The sequence below is a fragment of the Schistocerca americana genome, chromosome X (genome assembly GCF_021461395.2).
Source record: "Schistocerca americana isolate TAMUIC-IGC-003095 chromosome X, iqSchAmer2.1, whole genome shotgun sequence".
Taxonomy (NCBI): Eukaryota; Metazoa; Arthropoda; class Insecta; order Orthoptera; family Acrididae; genus Schistocerca; species Schistocerca americana.
The window spans coordinates 879,127,411-879,149,818 of record NC_060130.1 but is presented as its reverse complement, the minus strand read 5'-3'; the positions used below and the strand labels follow the sequence as shown (position 1 = coordinate 879,149,818).

The 22,408-nt window shown below is 41.2% G+C and overlaps 1 protein-coding gene across 1 annotated transcript in view; it reads left to right on the top strand.

The window, feature by feature from the left end:
• LOC124556627 (protein zyg-11 homolog B-like) overlaps nucleotides 1-22,408 on the top strand; it is a 222,705-nt gene that overhangs the window by 128,745 nt on the left and 71,552 nt on the right. The window contains exons 6-7 of the mRNA XM_047130596.1: nucleotides 18,773-18,918; nucleotides 20,214-20,354. Of these exons, the coding sequence (XP_046986552.1) occupies nucleotides 18,773-18,918; nucleotides 20,214-20,354 (287 nt within the window). The remainder of the gene's footprint in view (nucleotides 1-18,772; nucleotides 18,919-20,213; nucleotides 20,355-22,408) is intronic.

Below are 22,408 nucleotides of genomic sequence, written 5' to 3'. Positions count from 1 at the left end.
GCAGATCATAAAGGGAAGGTTGCCCAATGAAGTGTGTGCTCCACTTTTCTACCTTTCCATCTTTGCACCCTTCCCTTTAATAAGGTAGTACACCCAAAACCCAGCACAGTAACCATCCATTTGGGGGTTGGGGGGGGTGGGGGGGGGGGCGGGGGGGGGGGGGGAAGAGTGTCATCAAGAACCTGCACATTGGTAGCCCCCTGTCCATGCAGGGATCACACTGCTGGTGCCCATGCTGAAAACTCGCCATGTATGCCAAGGAGTATGTGCCCATAGTGACTGGGGCATAGGGGCTCTGAGCAATGGCTTACTGGCCAGGTAGCCATTGCTGAGACTAAGTGACACCTATGAGGAGAACCCATGTTTGAAGAGGGTGGCACCAGTGCAGATGAGCCACAAATGAAGCGGATGAAATTACTGCACACTGGTCTCTATGGCAGGAAAGTCCTTGTTTAATGCAGAGAGATACCACCCTAAAATGTTCCCTTTCCTGGCTACGGTATGGGAGGAATGTAAGGGTAAGCAGCAAACAGAGAAATACTGCATTTGCCCGAGGACTGATGGGGGTTCCTTCTTTGCCAAAAAGCCCTTATTCTTTGTGGAGAACATAGAAGACAAGTTTGGGGAAGTGGCAGCCATCTCTGAAATAAAAAGTGGATCAATATTGATTAAAAAACATCCCCTGCCCAGTCACGGGTGCCACTCGCTTGCAAGAAGTTGGGTGACATACCAGTGACTGTCACCCTTCATAATAGTCTAAATATGGTTCAGGGCACCATTTTCCACTGAGACGCACTCTGGCAATCTGATAATGAGCTACATGCCAGCTTGGAGCGATAGGGTGTACACTTGGTCCGTCATGTACATAGGGGGCCAAAGGACATTAGCGTCACTACTGGTGTGTTCATCTTGGCCTGTGAGGGCAATTCATTGCCTGGAAATGTGATATGAATCTATATATTCACACCCCCCTCCCCCCAAGGCAGTGCTTCAAGTGCTTGAAACTCAAGCACACTTCTTCACGTTGCAACACTAGCCCAGCCCCATATGTAGAAATTGTGGATGACTGCTGCATACGAACTCTCCTTGTGCCCCTCCTACCATCAGTGTTAACTGTGGAAAGCACCAGTCTCCCTTCTCACCAGATTGCACAGTTTTCCAGAAAGAGAACAAAATACAAGAATATAAGACTCTAGACAAACTAAATTATCAAGAGGCCAAGAAGAAGTATGAGTGGTTGCACCCAGCATGTATAACAGTGTCATATGCCGCAGCTATGATGACTCTGCCCTCTTTGGCGACAGTACACCCGCCCATTACACCTCTACAGTGGGTCCTCAGGGCCGCTCGACCAAGCCTGCTTCCCTGATGGTTGGGGGCTCTTCTGTTGCTGCTTCCCACCTCCCAGCTGCCGTCAAATAACCTTCCTCCGGCTTCTCTCACCAGGAAGGGGTCCTTCGCGACACTTCTTTCCAAGGCTTCTGCTGTTCTACAACCAGACACCAGCCATTGGCTGAAGGAGCCACAGGCTGGTGGTCTCAAGACTTCGCGGTTATCAGCATTACCTGAAACCGATTCAGAGAAGCCCTCGCAATCATCCAAATCCTCTAAGGAGAGGAAAGATAACAAGTCCTCCAAGAAGAAGGAGGTTCTGGTGGCCCCTATGCCCCCAGATCCCACCTGTTTCACTCCTTTGGCCGAGGCAGAGATTCCAGTGGCCCCTGAGGCCCCAGGTTGCACCTCACAGTGGAATCTAGAATCTGTGTGTATTGATGCATTAACCCCTCAACCAATGGCAGCAGGTGACCCCAGGGCATAACCTGCCTCCTTGGTTCCTTTGTGGCCTCACTATACACTGACAACATTATTGTCCAGTGGAATTGTAGCAGGTTTTTCCACCACCTGGCTGAGCTACGATATTTTTTAGGCACTTCACCTTCTTCTGAATATTAGAGCTGTTCAAAAAGTAATGTGACTTTTCAAATTGCACGGGCAATGTATATTCTATTATTGATCTTTTTTTTTCTTTTTTTCTTTTTTGTTATGTTGGTACACATGTCCCGAATGTAGGTTCACAGTTTCAAGTATACAGCATACTTCATTTGTTTGTGGCAGATATAAAGGTTAGACGTGTTTTAGTGTGCATAGTGATTTTTAATTATTATAAAAAATGGAGCAAAGAATTTGCATCAGATTTTGTGTGAAAAATGGAATCAAGTGCTCTAAAACACTTGAAATCTTGACAGCAGCATACGGTGAGTCTGCTCTAAGTAAAGTAAACCTAACACTGGATGCCCCAGCACAACAACAACAGATGATAATGCCGAAGCTGTGAAGAAAATTGTTTTGGAAAATCATCAAATTACTATAAGAGAAGTTGCTGGGAATGTTGGTATATCTGTCGGCTCATGTCATGCAATTTTTTCAGATGTTGAGCACGAGACGTGTGTCAGTGAAGTTTGTTTCAAATTTTCTCAGTTTTGATCAGAAGAACCGTCACATGAGCATCACTCAGGAGCTCTTGAATGATGTCAATGATGATCCTAATTTGCTCAAAAGGGTCTGGTGATGAAACGTGTTTACAGTTATGACGTCGAAACCAAAGCCCAATCATCCCAATGGAAGCATCCCGGAGAGCCAAGACCGAAAAAAGCATGCCAAGTTTGACAAATGTCAAAGTTCTGCTCACTGTTTATTTTTTTTCCCCATTTACTGTGGCATAGTTCATCATGAATTTTTGCCTCAAAGTCGTACGGTCAATAAGGAGTATTACCTTGATGTTATGCATTGTTTGCAAGAAGCAATACGCAAAAAAGTCTGTAATTGTGGAAAAGCAATTCATTGCTTTTGCATCACTTCAATGAACCTGCTCATTCATCATTGCTTGTGGACTTTTTGGCCAAAAACAGCTCGACAATCATGTTCCCAAAACTGAAGAGACCAATGAAAGGAAAAAGATTTTCAACGATTGAGGAAATAAAAACTGCATCATTGGAAGTACTCAAGGCAGTACCAAAAAGTGCTTATGAGAAGTACTTAGAGTGGGATTACTTCAGAGAGGACAACATGAATATTGATGAATAAATAAATATTTTTTCATAAAAATATAAAGTCACCTTACTTTTTTAACACACCTCGTACACCTTTGGAGGTTGCAGCTATTCGGGTAATGGCATTTCAGGATATTGCCATCTGCGTTATTTACCTTCCTCCTAATGGTGAAGTGTCTCAGAACATATTGTTTGCTTTTGTTTATCATCTTCCCCCACCTTTCCTATTCTTAGGTGATTTCAATGCCCATAATCTTTTGTGGTGTGGCATCTTGAATAGTGGTGCCCTCAAACATTTCAGTGAGGTGCATGGAACTTCTCAGCCATTGAACTTTCCATCTGCCGCCCTTGTCTTGTCCCACCCACCAACTGGAGATTCCACAGTGACCTTTGTGGTAGTGACCCCTTCCCAATATTCCTGTCTCTCTCTCAGTGTCACTCTCCTGGACACCTGCCCAGACGGGCTCTCAACAGTGTTGACTGGGCTGTGTTTGCCTCTGCTGTCGCCCTTGGCTCCCCACCACATGGAGATATCGATGAGGCCGTCCAGAATACAACTGCAGCCATTCTTTCGGCAACTGATTTAGCGATCCCCTGTTCCTTGGGCTCATTCCAACAGAAGACAGTACCTTGGTGGTCATCAGAAACTGCAGAGGCCATTCGAGTATTATAAAAGTTGCTACTCACCATATAGTGAAGATGCAGAGGCGCAGATAGGCACAACAAATTTTGTCACAGTCTTTTTGTTGTGCCTATCTGCGACTCAGGATCTCCACTATATGGTGAGTAGCAAGTATCCTTTTCATAATGTTGTTAGAGGCCATTAGAGATTGTAGATTGGCTCTCCAGCACCATAAGTGACACCCATCGATGGAGCACCTCATTGCCTGTAAGTGACTCTGTGCCTGAGTCCGCCACCTAATAAAATCAATGTTCTCTGTAAGTTGCTTGAACACATGGCGAGTCAGTAGCTATTTTGGGTCCTTGAGTCTCAGCATCTTCTGGCTCCGTCCCAGGGTGCTTTTCGCCAAGGGTGTTCCACTACTGATAATGTGGTTCACCTGGAGTCTGCCATCCAAACAGCTTTCGCCCCAACATCAACACCTTACAGCCATCTTCTTTGACCTGCAAAAGGCTCATGACACCACATCCTCGGTACCTTACACAAGTGGGGTCTCCGGGGTCTGCTCCTGATTTTTATCCAGAACTTTTTGTCGCACTGTACTTCCTGGGTTCAAGTTGGTGCTTCCCATAGTACCCTCCCCCCCCCCCCCCCCCCCCCCAATATCCAAAAGGATGGGGTCCCTCCATTGTGGATCAGGCACCAACAACAGCTTGTCAATTATGCTACAGATGTTTGCAGCTCCTTTAAGCATCCAGACTACTGTGTCCTCTTTCCAAACACGGAAATCCATCTCCCACAACGGTATCCCAGATCAGGAATCATGACTGCATCTCCATCCAGTCCCTCCTCTCTGAACTTCAGTTGTTCCCTGTAAGAGCTCTCCTCTGGGCTCACTCACATACACTTCCAAGGTACATCCCTCAACCACAGCTTTGTCTTGACCTATCACAAGACCCGAAAGACTCGGTTCAGCTCGAGACCCTCCACCACCAATTTTTCTCCATCCCTGGCGCATCCTGTGGTTCATAAGTAGTCTATATGTCTGGATCAATGGTTACTGGTCACTTAGGCTTTGCTTAGACTCACAAGGGCCATTCTGAACTGCACTCCTTGCCAGATGGCTGTAGTGTTTTCAGTGTACAGTTGGTAGCCATCTCTTGTGCTCTTGAGCATATCCGTTCCTGCACCAGTGAGTCCTTTCTCATCTGCAGGGACTCCTTGAGCAGCTTGAAAGCTCTCATCCAATGTTAGTCTCGCCATGCCTTGGTTATTGCTACCCAGGATTCTCTGCGTTCCCTTGAACAATGTGAATGCTCTGTAACCTTCGTCTGGACCCAGGACATGTCGAGATCCCGGGGAATGAACTTGCTGATAGCCTGGCCAAACTAGCTACCAGTTAACCGACTCTTGAGATTGATATTTTAGAAACGGACCTCCAATCAGTATTACCCCATCAAGTCTTAGGGATCTGTAATATGGAATGGCTCATTCCTATTTCACCAAGGAAACTGTGGGTGGTAAAGGAGGCTATGAATCCACGGAGGTCCTTCATGGAGGCCTCTTGCAAGGACTCTGCTGTCCTTTGCCGGCTTCTCATCGGCCATACTTGGCTGACTCACTGTCATCCCCTCCATCGTGAGGACCCAACCCACTGTTGTTGTGGTTCCCATTTGACAGTGGCCCACATTTTGCTGGACTGCCCCAACATAGCCACCCTGTGGTGCACTCTCAATCTCCCTGACATGCTATTCCTGTTTGCTCCCTAGATGGGGCATCTTACCTGCCTTTCTTCTTTTTGTACCTGATCTCACCTTTGTTGAGCTTTAGTAGACCTTGGAGTTTTTTCCCATGGGTTTTTTATGGTAGGCCATCTCTGATGTAGAGACATGCAGAACTATCTGTTCATGGAAAAAGACCTTGTGCAGCCAGTCTTCCTGATACATGCGTTATTCAAAATACTTCAGTTTAAAGTAACATAACAAATGCTGTTATATGGAATGTGTTTTTAATAGTTGAAAGAAAAGATTACATATTTGAGAAAGTTTCATATTTCTACATACAGAAAGATTTTGAGGGCATTGCTACTTCCTTAAAATCTATAAAGCAATTGAGGAATGGTACACTTTCAGCTGAAACATCTAGTTCTCAACAATCAACAAACCTTCAGGCAACTTAGTGCCTTGTGGACTATCCCATCAAAACAAGAGCGACACAAAACCTTGAACTACAGCAAAGATGTTGTCATGCAGTGGTATTATAGATATTTTCAAAGAACAACTGAAAGATTATTGGGCTCAAGAAGTTGTGATTGATGTGCAAAATATAATGAAAAGGGTAGATGACAAACTGGTGAAATCAAATTCCTTTCATATTACATTCAGTTGCGCAACAGTTCCAGAACATATCGAGGTAGGTTTCATTCACTCAAATGTGAGGCCTTTATAAAGCAACCCAGTGTGCTGTTTTAAATGCCAGTTCTTTGGGCACATCTCTCTAGTGTATAAGGGAGAAGCCACTTGCAACAAATGTAGCAAGGCCACATGCAAAGGATTGCTTGTTCATATCCTCCCAAGCATATTAATTGCTAATTGTCTAGAATAAAGACTGCAGTGTCTGCCCTGAAGAAAGGAAGATGCAGAGCTAAGAACAACGAAGTGTATATTCTGAGGTGAAAACCTCCCATTTTCACTAATTCGTTTGCTTCAGCCCTCAAAAAGCCTACTAAGAAAGCTGGTGCCTCCACACAAATGGAGGTTAATAGTGCTAGCACTATTACCTGTGTTTGTAAGTGCAGTTGCAACAGTGCTGTTATTACAAAGCCTACAGCTGTTCCCAGAATGTCAGAAAAGGCCACTGTTACCATCATTGTAGAGGTAACAGCACCTCAAAAGCCAGACATTGCTGTGAATGTTTCTCTGAACTCTCCTCTGGCAAACAAACCAACTAGGAAGTGTCAACCACATAAGAAGGCAGGTCGTAAACTGTCATACTATGTTCCAGTGATTCAGTGTTGGAGACAGTGGAATATAAAATCAGCCTGGGGCCAACCGTCTACCCCCCCCCCCCCCCCCAACTAAGCCTCCAACCACCACTGGTTCCACACCGTGGTGAAAAGACAGGGTGAAAGCACAATTTCACCAATAACTTGACTCTCCATGCTACAGTGGAACACCAATGGGTTAAGGACACATGTAGGAACTGAAACTCGTAGTATTAAGACCATCCCCTGTGCTTGTGTTTACAAGAAATACATTTTAAATCTACTGATGCCCCTGTGGCCAATGGCTGTGTCACAGTGGTAACCCTGGTTTCCATCAGGTCACCAAAGTTAAGTGCTGTTGGGCTTGGCTAGAACTTGGATGGATGACTGTCCAGGTTTTCTAAGTGCTGTCAGCAAGCAGGGTGCACTAAGCCCTTGTGAGGCCAATTGGGGAGCTGCTTGACTGAAGTAGTGGCTACAGTCGCTAAAACGACAGCTGGGAGAGCAGTGTGCTAACCACATGCCCCTCTATATCTGCATCCAGTGATGCCTAACAGCCAAGGATGATACAGCAGTAATGTTGGGCCTTCCAAAGCCTGTTCTGATGGATGCCCTGTGCTATAAGGATATAACCTCTACCATAAAGAAGACTTGACTGGGGAGAAGGCCAAGGGAGGGGTGACTGTGTTTGTAAATAACACACACCACTCCTCTGCTTTGTCCCTGGTTACTGACCTTCAAGCAGTTGCACCTGAAATTCCTGTTGGACAAAGGATCAGTATGTGCTGTCTGTACGTATCACCAAAAGAAGTAATAGGTTCTGAGGCTGTCACAGACCTAGAACAACTCCTCTGTCAATTTTGCCAAATGGGAGACTTCGATGCTCATAACATATTATGAGGCCGAAACTTTACTTGCCCCAGGTGTCTAGTTTTAGAAAACCTCATTATGTCTTGAGAGCTGTGTATCCTCAATGCAGACAGTCCCATTCATTTCAACTATGATACTGTGTCATCCTCAACCATAGACATTTCTTTGTGCTCTCCAGCCATCCCAGGTTCTGCTCAAAGGGAAGTTACTGATGACATTCATTCCATGACCCCTTCTCACTCAGGATCCACCTACCAGATGGGGAAATTCTTGAAAGGAAGCTGCCAAGGTGGATGACCAGCAGTACAAGCAGGATGCTGTTCAGCCAAGTGGCTGTGTTTGAACGCCTTGGCAGCATCCAGGAATGTGTGGACTACATTACACGCGCGATCCACCATGCCACTGACTTATCGAACCCAAAGTCCTCAGGTTAGGGATATTTTATAGGGATATTTTAAAGCACAGTATTCTAGGATGGCTCCACAAATGGGCCATTTATGCCTATTTCCCCCTATTCATTTGGTACTTCTTATCTAAATGCTGTAGATGGGACATGCTGTCATATAATTTGGAGAAGGAGAACGAGTGTTATCCTGTTTGCCATAGCCATAAACTGTATAAAGTCTACGGTAAGGAGTCTTGAATGGTGCTCCTTATTTGTGGACGATTTTGCAGTGTTTGCTCCTCCTCTGGCACTGCAACAGTTATCGTCATTTACAACTTATAGTGAAAAGGTTAGAGAAGTGGGATGCAAACAACACAGGTTTTAAATTTTCTGCAGATAGGTGTGTGTGTGTGTGTGTGTGTGTGTGTGTGTGTGTGTGTGTGTGTGTGTGTGTGTGTTAATTTTAATCATTCTTGTTATATTTTTAATTTATGTGACTTGTATGTGAGGGACATAAAGTTTCAGTGAGGTTTCTGAGTCTCATTTTTTATTCAAAACTGCCATTGTTACACCTAAAGGACCTAAAGTCAAGGAGTCAGAAAGCACTGAATGTTTAAAAATGTGCCTTATCCACAGACCTTGGGAGCGGAGAGAGCATGTCTTCTCCAGTTTTACAGAGCTTTCATCATATCGTAGCTTGGTTGTGGGTGTGCAGTGTAAGGATCAGCGAGACCTTCGTACCTGAAGATCATTGATGTGATTCACCGTTGTGGGATCATGCTGGCCACAGATGCTTGCAGGACTAGACCCATACCTACCTCTGTGCTGAAGCTGGAGAACCGCCACTCACTGCCTGGCAGCAACTCCTTGTGTTACACTAGGCATATAAGATCGTCACTGTACACAACACATCAGTGTACCATATTGTTGCTCATCCAAGCACTTTTTCTCCAATCACCCGTGAACAATAGGGCCATTTGGGATCCACATGAAGCATGACCTGGGGTCACTTGTTGTGGGGCAAGTGCAAACCCACATCCAAGGTTGGAACTAATTGCCACCCTGGCTACTACAGAGGTCCAGAGTAATTTTAGATTTAGTGCAGTACTGGAGAGGATGCACTCCTGCCTCTGTTTTTAACACAGTATTTTATGACATTTTAAATGAGTGGCACAACTGTGTGGCTGTATTCACAGATGGGTCTAAACAGGGGGACTCCATTGGCTGCTCTGTTGTTTTCCCTGATCACATCCTCAAGATCCTGTTGTATGAAGACATCACTGCATGCGATGCTGAATTATATGTGCTCCTGAAGACACAGAATCATATGAGATGTCCTTCAATTGCTCAGTTCCTTCTCCACCTATAATGGGTGGGAAGGAGGTACCTTTCTGCTGGGCACCAGGGCGCATGGATAATAAGAGAAATGAACTAGCAGATGTAGCAGCCAAGGGTGTGTATCGTGATAATAAGGGTGTGTATCATGATAATAAGGGTGTGTATCATGATAATCAGATTGTTCAGTGTACAATCCTCCCATGTGCTATCACACTCGCTGTCAAGTGTAGGTGGGAAGAATCATGGCTCAAAGCTGTGTGTAGTAATGTCAACTACTGGCCAAGGCATACCTCCTTCAAGCCATGTAGACGAGATGAGGTCTTTCTCACTCGTTTTTGCATAGGACACAGCCATATGATGCATGGCCTCTTGCTTTGACACGTGAACCCTCCAATGTGTGATGCTTATGGCATGCAGATCACAATTCAACACATTTTAGTAGACTGTGTTTTATATTCAGACAAGAGGTTAGCAGCTAATTTATTTACAAATTGGCACATTAAGAGACAATGACATGAATGAAATACGACTTTAAGTGTTGTGCATTATCCGACTTATTCCTTAAAATTTTAGGGAGAAGTTTTTAATGTGTTGTCAGTGTGACTGGCTAATCCGTGTAAATAATAAGCTACCCACATTCTCCTGCATAATTATTTTAGCTCTCCTCGTGTATTACATGTGTTTTAATTGACAGTTTTAGAACATGTGACCTTATTTACACTATCTTAAAGAATGTGAGTTAGTGTGATTGTGCAGTGAGATTGGGAGAGAATGAGTGTAATTATGTAAGACTTACTCTTTCTTGTTTTATAACATTTTAGACGTTTTAACCACATTTGTTTCCACTAATTTTTGCAAGGGTGGTGATAAACCTCACTGTGAGTACCCATGGACCACAGAAGTGCACAGCAAGAATTGTAATGAACCAGAACTGTATTTTAATGGCACTGTTGTCCATTTTAATAAGTGAGTCAGTTTCTTAAGTCTCATACTTAATCAAAGGTCCACATGGGTACTGCTCTTGTGGAACCTTAAAGTGAGATCACTTCAAGACTTAGATATTTTAAAGTTTCTCAGTGGAAAAGTATGAGGTGCAGATAGGTCATGTCTACAAGAATTCTATAAAGTACATGTGTGATCCCATCCAGACAAGAGGTGGTCCTTAAAGATTTTCCATACAATACACCATGCATTGGGCTGAAGACAGAGGTTTACAGAGTAAGTTGTATTGCTTCCCCAAATCAAGTGAGCCTCTACTTACTGTCCGATAGCAGTTTCTGACTGTGCTACATACCTTTAAAGCCAAGCTGACCAAAAGTTCTTCAGCACCCATTGTCATTGGTCACCCACCAGCAGAAGGTAATTTCTGAACTGCCCATGAGCCACTAGATCATAAGGTATCTGGGTGATATAGCTGATAGTAGAGAACAACATAGATATCAGGATTCTTCCACAGTGTTGGAGCAAACATCTGCTCTGAATATATTTTAAACACTTCCATACAGTAAGATGAATACAAAAATATTTCATCTATCAGCATACATTCCTTTGTATTTTAAATGAGTATTGTAATTATACATGTGGCAGCATGCTTTTTGGCACATTGAAAACTTGACTTGAGCACATTCACCTCAATAAACTTCACAAATCTACTCCCAGGTCTAAGGCAAGAAACAATGTAACTCAATCAAGAAAAAGTATAAAAATTTACTACATTGGATGTGTCCCTAGATGGATTCATTTGACTGTTAATCAGCTGTAGGTTTGGTCTACACATTAGATGTGTATTCACTAACTAAATGAATAAGCCCCTTGAAAAATAACTACACTGCGTTTTCATTCCAAAAAGTCACAAATATTGCCACTAAATCCATTCTAAAAATAAGAGTGCACAGCATTTGGTACCAATGTTACTGTTTATTAATTTATTTTTACTATTCAGTTCGCTCAGACTGCACACTCTCGCTGACAGCCGCCATCCATTATTGAACCAATGACCTGGTTAGAAACTGCAACTAAAATCAATCTGTTTACACTCAAAGTGTTCATGTGATATCAAGTAATTAAATTTCCTTTTCAACATGCAAAGGGTATTCAAAAAGTTTTGCACAATCGTCTCTATTTTTTTAATTATTATTTTTGGCAGGAGGAGAATGAAATTTTTTGTGAACATACTTGGAACATTTAGCTATACATTGAGCCTACTCAATGTAACCTCCATCAGCTGTGACACATCTGGCCCAACATTCTTTCCATGACGTAAATGCACTTTGGTAAAATTCTGGGGACTGACTTTTACACCATCACTTGACACAGGAAATAAGGTCTTTCTCACTATCAAATGATTTACCGCGCAGGTGGGCCTTCAAACGACCAAAGAGGTAAAAGTCAGATGGAGCCAAGTCCGGACTATAGGGAGGATCAGGAACAGTTTTCCAACCCATTTTCCTGATTTTCTCCTGCATCAAAAGGGCTGTATGGGTTTTGGCATTGTCATGGTGTAGCCTGATGATCTGACCCACAAGCTGTGATCTGTGGGTCTTGATGGCACGTCGCAGGTTGTCCAATGACAAACAGTGATGGTCTCAGTTAATTGTGGAGCCTGGTTCTAAAAAGTAAATAAAAATGACACCACACTGATTCCAGAAGAAGGAGACCATCACCTTTCGGCCTGCTGTTTGTGAAAGTCTTGGTTTCTTCTTCCGAGAGGAACACCACTCCATGGATTGGGTTTTGCTCTCAGGTTCAGACAAAAACAACCATATTTCATCCTGGCTAATGATGCTGTCAAAACACTGTTTCCACTCTTCAGTAAAGGTCTTCATGAGACCCTCACACACATTCTTCCTCATTGTTTTCATTTCTCTTGTCAATAATCTAGGTACCCAACACACACAGATTTTTCTGTAACCTAGTGACTGTAGCAGTTATACCACACTACCCAATGACAAACGAGTGATTTCAGCAAGCTGTCTTGTCATCACACATCTGTCATTTTGGGTGATTTGATCAATGGTCTCCTTATTCACATCACTCACTGCCGTCGATGGTCTACCGCATCGTGGATTGTCCAGTAGAGAGAAATCACCGTCTTTAAACCTCTGCAACCACTGCTGGATACTGCTGTTATCCACTGCATCCTCCCCTTAAACAGGGAACAACTTCCTGTGAGTTAATGTGGCGGAGTCATGGCCAGTCTTGAAGAGGAACTCCATCACCAACCGTTGTCGCAACCTGACATCTACTTCATGGTCCATTATGGCTCACCTGTAAATAAAAGAAAATACTTTTATATACCAACTTATAGCTAAATATTCCCAGTATGTTCACAGAAAAATTCATTCTCCTCCTTCAAAAAATAAAAAAATTAGAGACGACTGTCCAAAACTTCTTGAGCACCTTTTGTATTACGCACTTCTTCACTTTTCAGTGAGTAAGTATCTAAGCAAAGGCTATATGCCACACAGTCTTATGTCTTAGTGAGACAGCCACTTTTCAATTTGTCATACAGAAACTCTCAGTAAATCATCCAGATTGAATATTGATGATTATGTCCACTTTATACTGTCCTCTGTTATACTGTACCTCACATAAATAAATGACTGAACACTTTGCCAAACTTTTCAGAGTAATAACTGTCACGTCCTACCTCTGTGAAAACTGGATCCCGACTCTGATAATTAGTCTGCACAGCAAATCTACCATCTCCAGAACACAGGACGGTGCTCTTTTCTGATTAACTGAGACATATTATGACCAGTGAACATTTTTACTGCTACCATAATTAGGTACTTCCCTGCTCAGTCAAACACAAGCAGTCAATCAATATTTGTATTCTGCAAATTGTGGGCCCAAGGAAAGCCAGGCAGTTGTTAAATAACAATGTCTTTATGTGTCTAAAAGATTAAACTAAAGATATTACTTCCTTGATATAAATACTAACTGTTTTACAAAATGCCTTTCATACAATGTACAGTGTGTGTGATCCCGTACCTGATTACACAACATTATGTACATAATTAAAATTTTAAGATTCATTCTTCATTTTAACTTCTCATTCTCACTATTGTGACTGGAACCTGAAAAAGATTGGGAGCAACTCAAAGATCCCACTGAGGCCAGGGGACTGTCAACAGCAGTTTGCTGAGTGCGGACAGAACAACAACAAGAGGGAAATTGACAACGGAGCTGTCATGGCAGCATAACAAGGTCCAAACAAGTAATCTGAGAGTGAAAACCTGAAACATATCAAAATATAAGACCAAAACAGTGGTATGTAACGAGAATGGTTGTGTGTGTGTGTGTGTGTGTGTGTGTGTGTGTGTGTGTGCAGCAGATACACAACTAAAGGTTTAATCATGGTGCACTACCTTTATATTGCGACCGTGAGCATTAGTTGGCCAGCAAGGAAGGCCTGATCCTGATGCACTACACAACACATTTGGTGTCCCAGCACTTATGCCCAGCAGCTAGTGGGAGGAACCATAGGCATCCAGCAACATGCTGGGGTGAGGCAATTCAGGCAACAATGGCTAAGGTTGCGGAGCATTCTTTGCCATTTGTTACAACGGAAGTTATGATCTTGGTAGCACAAGATTGTTACATAAATGTTTACATGGTAGGACTCAAAGTCCAAATGAAAGTTTCGACAATTGTATATGGGAAAGGATACCAAAAACTGTTCTAGTAGGACTAAATACTTTGAAAATAGATGTGCTAGATGCTGTTCTACATTTCAGTGATGGTGCAGTGTCAAGGCTTAATGCGACAGAAGTGGTGGGAGTGCTTGGTGGATTAAATATACATAAAGCTCTAATAGCCATTGACAAAAGGAGTCTCTTCGAAGCAGAAAAATCAGTGTTGGAAGCACCAAAGAAGCAAGTAGAAGAAGAATAAGAAGAAGAAGAAGAAGAAGAAATGTGAAAAAGAGAAGGGAGGAAGAACAACACAGGAAACAAGATGAATATGGATCTGGGATGCATTAGTGTCATGCAAGTTTAATAGAAAAAGCAACTTCTAACTTTAACTTGAATTTTCCGAAAGTTAAATCATTTCATGTTCTGGTACACTTTGCCTAAAAACTATTAAAGACAGATAGCTGAAATTTTGTATACTGTCTTAAAACATGCCTAACTGAAAAGTAGACTGCTCTTGTGACTTAATTTTGAAAATTAAATGCTTTTTTTGACAAAAAAACCTTGAATTCATTTCTAAAATTTTTGATAATCATACTTAAAAATTTTTGTGTCACAATTTATGACAGCGCCATCTTTTCAACAGTCTGCTTTAAAGATAATAGTGTAAAGAACTTACAGGAAAAAAAATAAACCTTCTACTTTGTTTGTATTTTGAGTAGTGTGTACCTGTGATGTACATAAATAATTAGTATGGTTTATTTCACTTGCAACAAAAAAATACAATTAAAAAAAAGTGTGAAAGCTAAAACTGTGGTTCATACATAAAAATGTTCCCAAAAGATGCCTTAAAAGATAGTAAGCTTTGTATGGGCTTACAAATCATATTCTTTGAGTTACATGATTTAGAGAACTGACAATTTTTTCAAGGTTTCCCATGGTATTCACGGACCAGTCTGCTCAAGACCATCATGGGCACAACTAAGGTGGTGGTGGTTCCCACTGTTTGTAACTTTTTCTGTTTAAACTACTCCACTGTACAATCTGCTTCACCACTGGAGGATGGGGGAAATGTCAAACTAAATAGGTGTTCAATGCCATCTGAGGCACCTAATTGTTCGACAGCCATTGCTGTTAATTGGAGCCCATTGTCTGATGTGATGGTTTGGGAAAGCCCTTTGACACTGAGAACCTGAATGAACACTCTAATTGTGGTGTCTGTGATGGTGGACACTCTGCTGACCACATAGAGGTAGTTAGAGTTAGTGTCCACAACAAGAGTTAGTGTCCACAACATTGATTCACATAGAACCCAGAAAGAGGCCTGTGAAATTCAAATAAATGTGGTCCCAGGGGTGATTTGGGAGGGGGGGGGGGGGGGGTTGGACCACGGATCGAAAGGTTGAGGTGGAGTGGCATGATGTTGGGTGCAAGTAGAACAGCTGTGCACCATGGCTTCTATGTCCTTGTTCAGCCCTGGCCAATAGGTCTAACGATGCATTAGGGCTTTCATCTGTGGTATAACCTAATGCCTACAATGGAGGAGTTGTAAAACTAGAGGCCACATGACAGCTGGGATGTCGATATGGTGAGCATCTGCCTCAGCGTCAAGCAGGAGAATGTTGGTGATGATGGACTGATGCTGAGAGAGGCAAGACCAGGGCTAGAGCCCCACATTGACATCCTTTGAAAAGTTTGTGGGCGACCCATGGAGTGCTTAGAGCATGACATGCCATAAGATAGGGTCACGGCATGGGTCTGCAGCAATTCAAGCAGCCATAATAAGAAACCCAGTTTGTGTCACCATTCCACATCTATGTAGAAACAGGAGATTTCCTGTTGGTCAAAGGCCAGGTCTGGTCCCATGGGTTGGCAAGATAGAACATCTGCATTTGCGTGTTGTGTTGTTGGCTTGTATTTAATGGCATAATTGTAGGAGCTGAGGAAAAGTACATGACACTGGATCTGTTATCCTGTCCTATCTGGAAGATGGAAATGTGATATGAGGAGGGCTGCCTGTGGTTTGTGGTCTGTAATGAATGTAAACTTATGCCAGAACAGGTAAACATGGAACTTCTTAATTGCAAAGATAATTGCTGAAACTTATTTTTCTATCAGTGAGGAGCTGGTATCAGCATCTTTGATGCATAGGCAATCAGTTGCTCAGTACTATCATCAGTCCTATAAATCAACTCTGGTACAGTGCCATATGGAGAGACATCTGTGGCCAAAGTCTGTGGACATGATGGGAGCAAGGGGCATAAGGCAGGGAGCTGAACGCAGCATACACTTCAACTGCATAAAAGTGAGCTGACAGTCAGCTATCCATCTGTACTTAACACCTTTCTTCCGCAACTAATTTAGCAGATGCATGACATGGGCCACTTGTGGGAGGAACTTAGAATAATAATTTACCTTCCCCAAAAAAGCTCGTAACTCCTGTAAGTTTTTGGGGTGGAATAGAGACGTAATAGCTGCAATGTTGCGGTCAGTCGGCAGTGCTCATTGTTGAACAAGTGTTCAAGGTATACCACTTACTTCTGAAAAAAAAAACTGGCATTTGTGTAACCAGCACTTGAGCCTTGTGTCACACATTGTAGTAAACAGGTTGCACAGTTAGTCCTAATGCATTGTGCCCATGACAATTAAGTCAGCGAGATAGTGCAAGCGGGGATGGACATGGTTAACTGTTCCAGGTAAGTCTGGAAGGTTGCTGGAACAGAAGAGATCCCAATAAGCAAGTGCCAAAGCATGTGTTGATAACAATGATACTTTGTGACTCTTCATACAGTGGGTCTGCAAATATGTGTTATCAAGGTCTATCTTAGAAAAACATTCACCTCCAAGTCAAGAAGTTCCTCTGGGTGTGGTATGGGTTAGATTTACACTTCTGTCTGGGTATTGGTTGTCGATTTAAAGCTTCTGCACAGCCAGAGGGAGCCATTATCTTTCTTGACCACCACAAGGAGTGCAGCCCAAGTGCTGGTCTTGACAGGTTTGATCACCCCAATCTTGTGAATACGATCAAGTTCCTACTTGACAGCTGTCCATAAGTAGACTGGAATGGGTTGTGCCTGGAGGAAACGAGGCACTGCCTCTGGACGCAAGGAGATATGAGCCTGGAGATCTGTGTTGCACCCTAGGCAAGGTTTGACTATAGGTGCAAATGCATTCCAAAGGTTGCCTAGGTCAGAGACAACCTGAACCTCTCCAGTAATGGAGAATCCAAACAATGTGAAGGCATCCAGACCGAGTGAATATTGACAACAACCAACATTATCAGCCTTGTGACCTCTTTGTAGGTGGAGGTGACTGTGATTTGACCTAGGAGAGGAATCAAACTCTCACCATACGCGACCAATGTACTGGAGGTTGGGCCAGTTTAGGAGAACCCAAACAAGCATATGTTTGGAGATTTGCCAGGGACAAGGTAGCTATTGTGTCCATCTGGAAACGGATGTCTTGATTCACAATTGTGTGGTTGATGAACTACTTGGAAGTGAAAGGATTGCTTCGAGGAACACTTGTTTGAAGTTCATGCTCCATCCGTAGATGCATGTGGGGAAAGGGGGCCAACTGTCCTGATGGTTTAGGACGCAGTTCAGAGATGCCCATCTTTCCCACAGTGGGTGTGGTGCACCCAGAGATCCAGACAGTCCACAGACATGTGTGCTGTGAAGCAATTGGAACGTGACGGTAAACCTGCTGCCTATGCTGAAGGGGTGTGGCCAGCTGTTCACAGACCAGTCGACCCATCAACTGTAAATGAATCATGATGCCATCATCTGGAAAGGGGTTTATGAGTATTCCTGCTTTATTGTATTAGTAGACAGCTAGCAATATGTACACAAGGAAAAAGTTTAGTGTTTGTATCCAGCTAATATTAATTTCATGAAGCAGTATTTTATGTTGAGACAGATAACTTTATTTAAATAGGCAGTCATTGCATGGGAATATGTGGTGGTATGCACACAATTGTACATACTTTTAATCTTTTTTAATATACTTTTGAATTATTTTAAATAACAGATAATTTTAGTTAATGGAAAAGTAACTTTTTGCTCATTTCCAACTCACTCGTCCAACATAATTTCTAACTGGCTCTATCAGGACTGTTTAGCCAATTAAATTTCGCCACTGATGACCCATAAACGTCTCTTATAAAATCTAATTTCCCAAATGCGTACAGTCATAAAGCAAGAGCACTGATGATGACCATGCAGTTGATCATTCTAAAACCATTGTCACCACTGTTATCACCATAATAAATGGATGTGTTACAATGGAAGTTACTATGTAGAATTTACAAGGTTTACATATGTTCTCTCTTATTTCCAAAGATTTTGATTCTCTGTAATTAGCTTTTGTGCAATGTCACTGTTATAATTCCAACCGCACATGTTCAAAGAAGACAAACATCTTTTCCATTTTACTCATTTATCTTTTTTGAAATATGGTCAGGACATCACAGTTCTGTTGGCAGGCCACCATTGTTGAAGAAATATATGTATAATTGTAATTTATTGAAAACAACACTCGTACAACCTTACTGGACAACAACAGTAGTTTCAGCTACAGCCTTTCCCTTCAAAAATCTGATGTGCTGTTAATCATACACAAAAAACAGCCACAGAAGTGAGCACTTCTTGTAGAATGATGCCTAACTTGAAATGAAATTCCAAGCATATTAATACTATTGATATGGAATGTTTAAATCTTGTTGTTATACTGCAGTAATTTTAGTGAGTATAAAGATGCGCCAAAGATTTAGGTAAACTCTCAAATGAAAGATATACTTGCAAACCAGAATTAATAAATTCATAATTTACTTAACAGACCCATAAAAGTAATCTGTTTATAATGTTTTTGATTATTTGTATCTTTTTTCAGGAAGGGAAGAAATTAATCCTGATGATCTTAGAAATTTTATAGACCATCACAAAGAACTACAGTTCTTAGGTCTCATACACTGTGATGTATGTTTTGAAGAATATTTTGTGAATCCTCATTGTAGTGGCTATTATAAAAACTTGGTGGTGAGTTGGTTCACAAGTATGTTTCATTCAGCTGCATTTTTAAAGATTATTTCAGTAATCTGTTTGTATCGGTTCATTCATTTTCACACATACTATTTATTTATATGAAAGTACTGTCTTGAAATAGAGTGACACTTCTTATCGTTTGTAAGCAATCACTTTTAGGTTTTTAAATTCATGATCCTTTCTTTCTTTTGACATCTGTAGTTATACTGTACAAATTGTGTAAGCTGATAGACAATTTTTATATGAAAACAAATCTTTACCTTAATTTTATATGCTTAAACTTCATTAGTAGACAGTGGAACAGTTACATCATTGACACTGACCTCAGGATGACATATCATGCCTTCCCTGTTTGAGCAGTTAACATTCCTCCCTTTGTTTACTTTTCAGTACTGCCTCCACTATCACCAATGATAGACTTTTTAATTCCCCAACCTCGAAGAGCCTAGTCATTTCTACATAAGTATTACAATTTCCTTAGATCCTACCCATACATTAGAAATATGTTTGCATCTAAAGTACTATTCAGAACTCCATCCAAGCTGAAAATTTCTGTGCACTCTTTCAAATTTGTTATACAATTACCATGACTTAAATTGAAGCTTCCCTTGTGCACCCCTGTGACTACCACTTTGTGTCTTGATTTGCACATGTATCACTTGCTCCTCTAGCACTATCTTATTGTGTAATCCTCATGCACTGACCTCACATACTTCCCAGATTTGAAATCTTTTTACAGTCGTATGCTTTTCCTGTAACCACATTAAATGTGGGAGCCTCATAGACCTGTTCTGCATGGTTCCATCTCTTAGTTGTGTGTATGTGTGACAGAAATGGAATCTAGCATGCCATTTGCTTAAGAGGGCATGAAAAAACACATCCAGGCAGGCAGGTAGGTTTATCAGGTCAGTCACAGTTTGCTGGAAACACGACTTTAATTTTAAATCAATAATTGTTTATGCACTGCATTTCTCTCTGCAACTAACATAGGCAGCTTACCGTGACACAAGAAAGCTATTACCCCATGCACCTTAAAACTAACTGCCGCTCAACTGCTTTCCACTCACAGTCACATCATAAAACCCACGTGTTACAGGACTCTTGCTGTTATGTACTGTCCATTGGGTGTACCTGGTTGAATGTTAGAAATTTTAAAATCTACAAGTATTAATTCAGTTTCTCATAATTTATTTCTTAATCAAATTTGCTCCTATCAAGTTTTTGCAACTAGTATTTTCCTACTGTAATCGTGCTTCTCAGCTGCTGTGAATTTTGTAACTTGTTTTCAGGTGGCTGGAACTGGTACGGAAGCTCAGATAATGGAGGGCCTCAAACGATACACAGCAAGGCCTTTCTATGTGCAGAAATGTTTATACCACTTGTTTAGATTAACACCAAGCTTCACTGATGCTCGTGTTGATATTATAAAGGTACATTATCCTTACTGTGTAGAAGAGATTATGTGAAAACTGTTCAAGTGAAATAAGTTTGCTTTTATTTTAATTTGCAGATTGGTGTAATGTCATTCTTGCATTTACTTCCACTTTCTGATATCCAGTTCATACTTGTGACGTGCTATAGTTCCTACATTTTTTGATACACACATCCCCTTCATATCATTAACATAGTTACCACATCCATTAAAGATTCACTGAGTTGTAAAAGTTTAATTTCGTGGTGCATCTGTATCTATTTTTATGAAGGGCAGCAGATGGCTTTTTTACATGTCCATTTTTCCACAGTTCCTATTTATAGTAGCAAAATCAAGCAGATTTATCATATTTCAGTGACTATGAGCTTTGTTGAGTTTGTCTTACGTAAAGTGATTGGTTAGATGTTAATCTATCAGACTAGCATGGTAAATGCAGATAAGTGTTTTGTGAGGATAAAATGACAAGTTCTTAGCTTGCAAGGGAAAGAATATTTCTTTCATAAGAAATATACTTCTTACTGTAGTAGTATTTTAGGTCAGTGTACTCTGTTAGCAGATTCCATGCCTGAGGCGTGATTCTGGAAGTTCTGTCTCCAGTGACCATTAACCCCTTCATTGCAACCAAAACATTTATCAGTCAACAATTTCTTTAGATGTGGGATTAGGTGGAAGTCATTAGATGCCAAATTTGGCAAAAACTGTGAATGTTCCAAAATTTCATATTTCAGACTCTTCAGTATTCTCATTGCCAAAGCACCTAGTGTGGTATATTGTGCTGATGAAAGACCTTTTTTTTTTCTCACTCAAGCATCTTCTCATATAGTTCATCTAGTTGTTACAGAAGACTTGCAAAATAATCAGTAAGAAAAATCCCTTTTATATTCCAGAAAACACTGGCAAACCTAGCAAACCTTTTATAAAATTGATGTTGCATTTTTTCATTGAGGGCTACTAGCTTCCACTCATAGCTTTGATTGTTGTTTTGTTTGTGGCATGAAGTGTTGGACCCATCATGAAAAATGTAACATACTATTTCTTTTAATATGCCTATGACATCAGGAATTTTATACACCTCTAACTGCTGATTGTTCATTACCATACTGAATGTTTCCTTGATGGTTTCATATGTGACTGCAGTATTTCAGTGCTCCTTATATATATATAAGTCCGGGCAATATGCATTGAGCTGCGCATATCTTAACTGTTGAGAAGGTATAAAAACCTTTAAAAAAAGAGATAGGTACCACTTGATGTACATTATTGTGCAATGTGTATCAACATCAGAAAAATAAAAGCTATCTGTCAATGCCATCTTGTTCTGAGCCAGAATTTTGTATCATATCCCCATACTGGCCAAGTTTATGTTACAGTTGAATATGTCCATTACATGACTACAGTGCTTTCATACATAGTGAGGAAACACAGTGCAGTTGATTAGGATAAGATCAGAAACAAAATAATTTTTAAATATCATTGCCAATAAGGAAAAAAGAAAGGAAATAATACATTGACTGTTGTGAAAATAAGAGCAGTGCCTCCAAGGAAGTATTAGTGCATTCAGAATTACAGGACAATAATATACTGTGACTGTACAGTAAAGAATTATAGCAATTTTAATTATCAGGTGTACTGAATTATGTCTATATCTTACATAGCCTTTGTTCACATTATACTGTTTGTGAGGTTTACCAGATGTGCTGTTTTGTTTCTGCTGTTTCAGAAGGCAAACTTAGAAATTAATAAAGCTCATGAAAACTGGGTGGTTAAGAGATCTGCGACATCACATAGAAATTGATGCTGAACAGTAAATTTTGTGTGTGTTGAAAGATCACAGGAGATTGGCTAAGAGTCTTCGAAGTAAACATTTTGCCAACATAAGGACTACTACTTCTAAATTGTGGAAGCAGCAACTGTCCTGCATTTCACTTGTAATAACATGTCAATGAAGATAGGAAATGTTAAAATGAGAGCTAACTTTGTGGAAGACAAAAAGCCCCCATTTATTACAAAGACTGGGAAACAATCTTGTGTGCCAAATTATTAATAAGCTTA